The following is a 10,257-nucleotide window of genomic DNA, read 5'->3' on the forward strand; positions in this document are numbered from 1 at the left end:
GAGGTCATCTAGTCCCCCCTGCTTACAGCAGGACCAACCCCAACTAAATCATACCAGCCAGGGCTTTGTCAAGCTGCAACTTAAAAACCTCTAAGGATGGAGATTCTGCATTCTAGGAGTCAGGTGAAACGAGAGCCAATAGCTGGAAACTGAAGCTAGAGAAACTCAGGTTAGGAAACTGGTGCATTGTTTTAGCCAGGAGGGTAAAACACCTTCTCAAGGGATGTGGTTTCTCTTTCTAAAAGCCACTCTAGCTCAAGCTGAAGTTATGAGCAGTAATTGGGTGAAATTCTCTGGACTGTCTCATACAGCAGGTCAGACTAGATGACCTACTTGTGCCTTCTGGCCTTACAATCTATGACACTGGCTAGCTGGCTATTCCAAACAGCAGGACAGGCCGCCTTTTCCTGTGTATGAGGGGAAGGCCCCATCATTCAGGGCTGTGCTGCTCTTGTTTTGCTGCTGCGGAGTTGGAGTCTAAGCTGTCTTCATGCCCAAATATCTCTCGCAGGCTGAGTTCCCTCTCAGAGGCAGGAATGCCGTTGTGCCGGATATACCGGGCCTTCCTGGCTTCGGCATACAGCTCCAGAAACCCAGACCTGCTGTTGAGGGTGTGGGCATCTGTGTCAAAGCTCAGCTTCTCATGAACAAGGGAAGGCATCCGTCTTCCTGTGTACCTGGGGGGCTTGGGCATGGCGTCACTGACCTCTGCCTCTTCTTTGGGGTCTTTATCCAGCTCTCCAGGGCTGTTGGTTTCTTCCTGCTCTGCTGGACTGGCAGAGATGCTCAGGCGCTTGGCAATGGAATGTCTGAGGTCAGGCAGGCTCATGTCTGTGATGAAGCTTCTGGTGTTGGCCTGGGTGCGTGTTGCAGTCGATCCAGGCCTCCCAGAGGACTTCTGCCACGCACCATCTATGATGTCACATGTCTGATACTGCAAGGTCGATTGGGCTGCCTGTGTGGGCACCTCCATCTTGGGCAAAGTACTTTTTAAAGCTCTATAAAGGAGAGAAAAAAGAGGGGCAGAGACCTGTGGAGTCACGGGCCCAACAGCTCTCTCCTAATCACCTCTAGCTGATTGCCATTCTCACCCCAGTGACCATGACACTATCCTTAACCACAAAGGGGCCCCGACGGGCTCCGCTGCTCTGCCAGGTGAGCCCAGTGAAGACTCCCGGAGCCTGGCTGAGCTTACAGATGGGCTGGGTGTTGCTTCCTTTGGTCCAGCCACTCGCTAGTTTTCCAACAAAAAAATTCCTTTTTTCAAGAAATGGGGCCTTATTGGCAACACCCACATTTTTTGCAAAGAGAGTTTGTGCACAGTGACATTCTTCATTGTTTGAAAAAAAAATGCTGAGGTGAAAATTTATTTTAAAAGTATCCACATTTTGGGGGTATTTGCTACATTTTTTGGTTTCAAAATTATTGTAAAATTCCCACTTAGTATTTTTTACTCTCTCCCTGCCATTTTTGCAGTGAAACAAAAGAAGAAAAGAAAAATGACGAGAAAGTGGGGAAATAACACTTTTTTCACTTTATTGCTTTTTGCACTGGAAAAATGTGAGGGGGGAAAAATAGTGGAAAACCTGGGGTGTCAATTGCGGTAAGTGGGTGTTTTTCCTCTTTCTCCCCTTTTTCTTCCGTTTTCCTTTGTCTTGTCACTAAGTGTGACGGACTAAATAATGTCAAGGGTTTGTTTCTTGTCACTTTTTGCTGGCTTTTTTCCCTTTTTTTCCACTCTGTATCTTCAAAACACCCTCAAGCTTTGACAGGAGCTCAGTTTGCCCTATGCTATTCTCACCCTTGCCAAAATCAAGGAAGTTTTGAAGTTAGAGATGGAAAAAGGAAAAAAAAGACAGGACTCACTGACAAGAGGCTATTCCTCGGCCTTCCCCTGCCTACATTATTCATTTTATTGCACTGGATGGTAATGGGGGAGAATGATGCAAATTGGAAATGTCAAAAATCCAAAACTTTTGAAGTTTGAAAAATTCAGCTTTTTGAAAACTTTTTAAAAAACACACTGAAAATAGTTCCATTTCAAACCCTGTGACAATGGGTCAACATCACCTCTTCAACTTTCATGGTGTTTTTCCAAGTTTCAACCAGTTCTTTTAGTCAGGGAGGAGGAAAGTAACCTCCCTCACAACAAGACACTCGCTTGGCCTAAACCTGTCCACTCTGGGAGTTCTCTGCAAATCGGACACCTCTGCTCCCTGTACCCTCTCTTGAGATGAGCATCTCCCACCATAGGACATCAGCATGTTTGTAACCAGCTAACTCCCTCTTACCACCCATCCCCACCTACGGAGGAGGCTTACCCCTGCCTGGCTAGTCCCTGTGGTTTAAGGGAGAGGGAGGTGGGCTGCCAGCCAAAGGTGCCAGGCTACAGAGGAAGGGGACACTGCACGCACCCTTACCTCAGTCGCTCTGCTCGGCTGTCGCTGTGCTGCTGCCCTGACGAAGGGGGAAGAGTGGGCAGAGCTGCCCTTTTACCAGCCTCCTGGGAGATGTCTCCCACGGTTTCATGGGCCTTCTTCCTTGAATTGCCTAGGATAGGGGCAAACATTGCTCACTGATCATGGAGAACACAGGGAGCAGCAAAGGAGAGCCTGGGACTAAGTGAAACCGGCCCCAGAAATGCACAGCTGCCAAGGCACTGCTGCTGGCCAGTGAGTCTGGCTGGGAATCTCACCTTGAACAATGTGTGGAGCTGAGAGCCACTGACCCAAAGTGCAAACCCTGGGTATGCTGGAAACCCCTTCCAGCCAAGGGGTGCGGCTCTACCTATGATCCTACATGTCTCCTGGCCCCTCCCTCTCCACACCATGTGCAAGCCCCTCTCGTCACTGATCCTTCCCCTGCCTGCAGTTTCTTGTTTGCTACCATGCTGCCTCCACACACCTGGCATGACCTAGTTCTCACCTACCTGGTGCTCTCATGGTCCTCCCACCTTAAAACCCAGATGCCCATGCAACCCCAGCCCTCCCCATTCTTATCAGCGTGCTCTGTCCAGGCCTGTTGACTTGCCGTGTCAGTCTGACAGAGACTTTGGGGCAAAAGCTCTAGCAAACTTACCATTGCCACCAACACCCCAGCCTCGGCGGCACCTGGCCTCACTGGTCCAGCAGCATGGCTGTCAGCATGCCTGACATCGAATGGACAGCCACATCTTCCAGAAATGTTACTGGCCCCTTTCCTTTCCTCTCTCCTCCCCTCCCCTCGGACAGAAACATGTCTATCCCCTGAAGCTTAGAGCACTGCAAAACTGATCCAGTGAGGACAGGCAAAGAGAGTGGAGTTGGTTGTACACTGAGCCTCGGGATGGAAGAGATGGAAACCCTCCAACTGCTACTGATGAGAAAGTTTCGGTGCAGAAGACCGACAAGCACCGCACAGACACCATTCCTGAATAGCCCCCCTCTGTAATGGGCCCATTCTGCAGGTAGCCCCTCCACTCACTTCCCCCACTGCCGGGCAGGGATCTCTCCTTGCCGCTTGTCTAATTTGGGAGGATTTCTTTGTTACTCAGGCAGTGCTGGGGTCTCTCTTGGGGAGAAGGGGCTGGGAAGGGAACTCACCTTGTTGTAGTCTCAGTAGCTCCTTCTGGATCTGCTTCTGCTCTCTGATCATTGAGTTCATGTGGTAGTGTCGTGCTTCCTCTAAGTCCTGCAGCCCATGGCTGAGCCGGACTTCTGCCCGCTTGACATCCCGTCTCTCTAGCTCCCACCGCCTGGCTGAGTCTCCCTCTGCCACGGATGTTTTTGACCGATGCATGATGCCCCACGTAACAGCGATGCTCCCCTCCTGGGCTGTGGAGGTGCTGATCACAGCAGCCCCACGGAAGGGACCTGAAACAGGAAGAGTTCTGTAGGCTAAGGAGCACTTTGCGGTGCGAAAGTGTCTCATGCCCCCCTGGGCGCAGCGGATGCTGGCACCAGGCCACTCTGGGTGAGACGGTGGGAGGGCTGAGCTGTTTAAAGACACACAACCCACGACATGCCCACGGTCTGAGCGCCACCGGCATGCTCCCCCAACCTTACAACCCTGGTGCAGAGGGGCCACCTCAGCAGCACGCCAGATTGCAACTGGGGATTGCCTGTCTGTGCTGCACGCACTCTGCCAAGCGGATGTTCCATCCTGGTGCCCCGCAGCCATAGGCCCGCCTCCTCCAAGGGGCTGGGAAAGTCTCCCTGGAGCCATAGACTGTTGCCTGGCATTATAGTGCGGAGAAGGCACTGCTGGTTGGTTTGTAATGGAGGCTGCATGGTGCAGAGGCTCTGCAGCAGCAGCATACATCACAGGCAGGGCACTCCCAAGGCACTTGCCTCCTGGGTCTCTGAGAGCTTAGTAGGATTATTCCTTTCTTCTTGTTTGCTAAGGAGAAGAGAATGTGTTCTCCTGTGCTGGGCAAGGCCTCTCCTCATTATGAATCATTATCTTTACTATCTATAAGTATCTAGGCAGCATCGTAGCCATGTCGGTTCCCGAACATTAGAGAGACAAGGTGCGGGAGGTAATATCTTTTACTGGACCAACTTCTGTTGGTCCGAGAGACAAGCCTTTGCACTCACACAGACCAGATTTCTTGACTGCTCTGGCATCTGCATGTTTTACACACAAATCAGACCTGAAGAAGCACTCTGTGTAGCTCAAAAGCCCCAGTCAGGGTCAGGGCTCCCTGGTGCTAGATATACAAACACACTGGCACCTAGTCTCTGTCCTGACAAGCTCATAGTGTAAATATCTGAAGGGAGAGACAACGTGCCCACATAATCATAGAATCATGGCAATGGAGGGCTAGCAGGGACCTTAAGATATCATCAAGTCAGGCGGGACCTAGTAACCCTACCATCCCTGACCGGTATTTGACCAACTTGTCCTTAAAAATATCCAATGATAGGGATTCTACAGTCTCCCTTGAAGCCTGTTCCAGAGCTTAACTACCCTGAGAGCTGGAAAGTTTTTTTTTCTAACATCAATCTCCCTGCTGCAGATAGCCCATTGCTTTGTGTCCTACCCTCAGCAGACATGAGAGCAATTGATCACAGTCCTCTTTGTAACAGCCTTTGACGACTGTAATCAGGTTCCCGTCAGTCTTCTAAGCATGCCAGTTTTTTTTTTTAACTGTTCCTCACAGAGCAGGTTTGAAAAACAGTTTATCATTTTTGTTGCTCTCTCCTGGTCGCTCTCCAATTTATCCCCATTTTTCCTGAAATGTGGTGCCCAGATGGATGATGGACACAGCTGGTTAGCTCAATTTTTTCTTTATATTCTGAATGTGATCCTGGTGCAGAGAGTAATACAGTAGCCTGCTAGGAGAACTCTTCAACAGGAAGACCTCACATTAGCGCTGCCCACATCATTCCCTGGAATAAGCACAGCTCAGAAGCTTAGGTGTAGGTAGGACTGGTTGAAAGTTTTTCATCAAAGTCTGCTTCCCATGGAAAATTTTGACTTTCTGTTAAAAAAACTAGACATCTAAACACCAACAAGTTTTTGGTTTTTAGCTGAAAACTGAAAATTAGCAATTCAGAAATGCCACTGCTGTGCCTCCTGGGATGTTTAGTTTGTCTGCCTCACGCTCCCATTTTGCTTTATGGGCCAGGTTCCCCAGCCAGACTACAGCTCCCAGGACCCACAGTGGGGCGAATGTGGTGCATGATGAGAGATGTAGTCTGGCCGAGGAGCCCAGCCCATAGAGGAGGATGGGGGCATGAGGCACCCAGACTACAACTCCCATGAAGCCCTGCAAAGGTAGCATTTCTGAATTCAGATTTTTGTTTTTAACCAAAAGTTTTTGGCCATAAATTTAAAGTTTTGGGGGTTTTTTTTAACTGAAAAGTAAAATTTTCCATGATATATTTATAGCTATATCAATACACTCATTTTTGTCAAAAATCTTCCGTGGGAAAAACCCATTTTCTGACCAGCTCTGCTTATGAGTCAGCAGATCAAAGCGCTGGCACCCTTAGCGGTAAACCTAAGTGGCCCTGTTTAAAGGATATGAAGCCGAGAGGTGCCAAATCTAAAAGGTCGTTGGCTGTCTTCCTTCACTGTCAGAATGCAGCCTGAAGGTTAAACCAGGAGAGCTGGTCCTGACAAAACTGGGCAAGAGAGACACTGGAGAAAGCTGACTGATGTAACTGAATCCTCAGCCCCTCCCTGGCTCTGACCTCAGTGCAGAAGGAACAGGCAGCAGCTTCTAAACCCAGCCAAATGGATCTGTGCCGGTGGTCAATGGAGAAGCAAATCCTGGGGAGAGAAATCCTAGCCCTTCTGAGCAGGACTTGATCATCCATGTGACCCACCTCCTCCAAGCCAGGTGAGAGCCGCATGGGGACCAGCAGGGTACCTCATCTATCATTTGTTGTTAGAGACTGATGCTGGTTACAGATTGTTTCTAGAGAAACAATGGGGAAGGCATGAGGATGTGTGTACTTTGTGTTTAAACTGTTGCAGGGAGCCAGGCCAAGGAAGAGAAGGTTTTCTCAAGGAAGGGCTGAAATGTGGATTAGAATCTCTCCAGTCTAGTGTTTCATTGCCAGCCTGAAGGGGAGCCAGGTAAAGCGTGAACATTGACCTTCGTAGATCAACAGTGTTTGTTATGCCAAGGAAGACAACTGGACGTGTTTGGACAGGTTAAACGATGCTGGTCTGTGTGCTAATGTACATCCAGTGATTCATGGTGCCACTCTCAATCTGCAAGCACCCACCCGTGGGGAGCGGCACACACCAGCACCACATTCATTTCAGCTGCACTGAGGTGACGCGCTGGTCACACTGGCTAGTCAAGCATAGCTTAGACAGGTGCGGTAAAGCCACCTGTCCATGCACCTTCCTCTCAGTCTGCAGCAACTCAGTCCAGCCCATGCTGGCTCACATAAAACTCTGCCAATGCATCTCAGCCCTGCACTGCAGCCCTCCAGCTAGTCCATTCTTCCCTCCCTGCCCTCACCTGCTTAGACCTGGTATTATTACCAGTATTTACTGTATTGCAGTAGGCTAGGAGCCCTGTCCTGGATCACACCCATGCCACTGAACCTCACTCTTACCTTCTTAGGCCTTGCTATTGCAACCTTGGAGCCTCCCTCCCTGGCTCTGCCACAGACCTTGCGCCTGACCCGTGTGGCTCTCCACAGAAAGAGCAGACACTGAGCGGATGCGGCCCCTGGGTCTCGCCATCTCTTGTCAGATGGAGACATTCGTAGCAGGGGACTGAGTTTCTTGCAGACACTTGACCAATGGGCCTTATGAGCTTTGTTGTCTTGGATTCTTACAGAGGTGCCGGTAAAATGTTCCCATTGTAAACAAGACACACACTTCCATTGCAGTTCTGGGCCCCCCGGCCCTGGCCCACACAGCACAGTGCTGACCAGCCGGACCTGCCACTATTCCTACTTTCTGCACCAACAGCTCTGTCCAGGGACTCAACATGACCTACATTCCCAGCCCCAGGCTCCCCAGCACTGAGGGGCTGCCTGTCCGTCCTAGCCCGCAGCAGCCGTGGCTATTTCAAGAGACAGTGGGACAGCCCTGCAGAGAGGACATTCATGGGTTCACTTCTCCTCTCCCAGACACTCAGATATATTGCAGGGCTTCATGAATGTGCTGAGAGGCCAGCCTGGCTGGGAGCTACTGGAGCTGGGGGTAGGGGGTTTCCCAGTCTTGCCAACATCAAGCAATCAAATATGCTGAGCTGGGCATGAAAAAGATCTGGGGATTTGTGGGGGGTTGGGTCTGATTGGGTTGGTTAATAAACCCCCCTGCCCATCCCCAGGGCGTGGGAGACAACCAGTGCTGCCAGTGCCCCAGATACATTGGGTCAGCCCCTGCTCAGGAGATCTTGCCCCAGATGTGGCCATCCCTCAGCCTCCCCTCTGCTCCTTTTGGGGCACATCAGGCCTGGTGGGAGGCTGCATGGGGTCCCCCCCTCTCTTCCAGGCAGCTGGGGGAAGAGGGCAGGAAGCTTCTAATGACGGCAACTCTGACTGGTTGCTGAGTCCCCCTGGGACAGGCAGGTAGGGCAAGTAGCCAATGAAAGGGCTCAAATTCACCAGTGCGCTGCAGCGTCTCACATCATGGCTACCTGGCACCAGCCCGGGCCAAAATCCTGCCACTCGCCACAGGGACTGACAGATTTTGGTGGGATCGTCCGTCAGGAAAATCAACACAAAACATTTAGTTTAATTTCCTATCAGTGTTAATCTTCGCTTTTGCTTGCAGTGCTTCATGGGAGCTGTGGGTCCTGAGTGAGCTGTTCACTGTTTCCAGGCTGGCCTGCATTTCCCATGATGCATTGCGGTTTTTCCCTCTGGAAAGTGCCCCGCGTGCATCATGGGAGATCTAGTCCAGCCAGGCAGTGGGGCCTATGGGGCACGAGGAAGTGGAGCTACAGCCCCCAGGAGGCAATGCAGCAGCTCAGGCAGACACAGCCTAAGGTTGAAACTTTTTATTTCTGAACAGAAATTTTTTGACCTTCAGTTCCATGAAAAGTTTTGGTATTTTGACTTTTCACCCCCAATCTGAGATGACAACAAATGTCAAAGGATTGTTAGCCCCCCTGGCTCTGGGCACAGCCCCAGTCCGGCACTGCTCACCAAACCCTGGTTTTGGGACTGTGCTTCAATGCTCCTTTCTTGTGTGTAGCCCAGGGCCACATGGCTATCAGGGTGACAGATATTGGCTACAAGCCTGCAGGTGGGGAGGACAGAGAGGCAGTGGGTGAGTAGGGGAGGAGAGGCTGTGTCACAGTTGGACTATTCAGTTTATATTACAGCCGGCTGGGGATTTTTTGACTAAGCAGTTTTCATTAGAAAAGCCTGGATTTGTTGAAAACAAAACTTTGTATGGAAATAAGACACTTTTGATGGCGCTTCTCTCAGGAAGATTTCTTCAGACCAGGATGGAATTTCTGGTCAAAACCAGGGGAAAAGAGAGACACCCCACCACAATCAACTTGTTAGGGTACTCTCCTGGCGGAGTCAGAACAGGACTGGGAAGCAGGGTGTCCCCCAGCCATGCTGAGTGCCCCATCTACTGAGCTAGCAGCTATTTTGGGCTCGCAGGTCTGCTGCTGGAGCTGTTGCACTTTGTATGAATAATGAACTAGTCACTGGATGAGCAGGGAAGACTGACTCTATAGCCTGGTAGCTAGGGTGCTCATCAAGGAAGTGAGAGACCCACATTTAAAGCAGGCAGTATAGGAAGCTGGAAGGTGGGTCTCCTCTGTGCCTGGGGACCGCCTTCCCCCATCAGGCTACCAGTTAGAACAGGGCTGGAGGGAGGCTGTGAGATTCTCTTTGTGGCAGAAACTTTCAAAAGGTCTCTTTCAGGCTGGGGTGGACTGAAACCTTCCGTGAAAAGGGGATTCTTGTGTCCCAGCCAGCCCTGGGTTACAGTGTCTAGCTGGCCCTCGCAGCCTTTTCGGAAGGCCTCAGACAGAAAGGAGATCTTCCCAGTATGGAAATCTTTGGGTGTGTGGGAGGGGGGACCTGAGAGTACGGTTGCTATGATAAAAGAAGGTCCGAGCCCCCTTACACAGCCTCCAGCCCCCCCTTTCATGTTAAACATGGATTCCAGGAATACTTCTGAACCCAGCAACCCGCCCTCACAGCAGGGGTGGGGGCGCGGGCCAGACGCCAGCCAAACCCTGAGCCAGTGCAAGGACGCTGCTCCTGCCCCAGTTCAAGCCCAAAGCGGAGCCGGCTTCACTGCGCCCGGGGACGGCCCCGAGGACCAGGACCGATGGGAGTTAGGCGCTGCTAGAGCAGGGAGGGGGGGATGCCTTGCTCCTGGGCCCGCCCCCTCCGCCGCAGGGCTCCGGCCACGGCTAGCCACTGCCCGGCGGCGCAAGCACGGAGCGGAGCCCGGGTCCTCACCTGGCTGGGACTCCCGCGGCGCGGCACGGCGCAGAGGGCAGTGCGCTGGCGGGGCTCATACGGGCTCGCTCGCCTCCGTTATGCAGCCCAGGAAGGAAGGAGGCAGGCAGGGGGCGGCCGGCGCAGCCCGGCGCCCCTCCCCTTGGCTCTTATTGGCCGGCAGGGACGAGCCCACGCCCTGACCGGCCCGCAGGACACAGCCAGGAGCCAGCTGCGGGGGAGGGGGGCTGCTCGCCTAGGAGGTGACAGCTGGGCGAGGGCCGGCCCCAGGAGGCGAGCGGCTCCCTCTGGGACAGGGCTGGCTGCCTGGGAAGGAGCTGAAGCAGCAAGGATCGGTAGGAAGCTGAGACACTGGAGTGCAAGGCCCAGCTGCGGC

General features: G+C 52.2%; 1 protein-coding gene across 1 annotated transcript; it reads right to left on the reverse strand.

The window, feature by feature from the left end:
- Positions 1 to 430: 430 nt before the first annotated feature.
- Positions 431 to 3,817, reverse strand: CCDC190 (coiled-coil domain containing 190). The gene is made up of 3 exons (XM_067532521.1): positions 3,582 to 3,817; positions 2,421 to 2,550; positions 431 to 998 (listed from the first exon to the last, which is right to left on the reverse strand). The coding sequence occupies exons 1-3, from the start codon at positions 3,775 to 3,777 to the stop codon at positions 431 to 433; spliced, it is 894 nt and encodes a 297-aa protein (XP_067388622.1). The 5' UTR covers positions 3,778 to 3,817.
- Between the last annotated feature and the right edge of the window lie 6,440 nt (positions 3,818 to 10,257).

Source organism: Emydura macquarii, unplaced genomic scaffold, assembly GCF_026122565.2.
Source record: "Emydura macquarii macquarii isolate MOO-44397 ecotype Brisbane River unplaced genomic scaffold, CSIRO-AGI_Emac_v2 contig_3287, whole genome shotgun sequence".
Lineage (NCBI taxonomy): Eukaryota > Metazoa > Chordata > Testudines > Chelidae > Emydura > Emydura macquarii.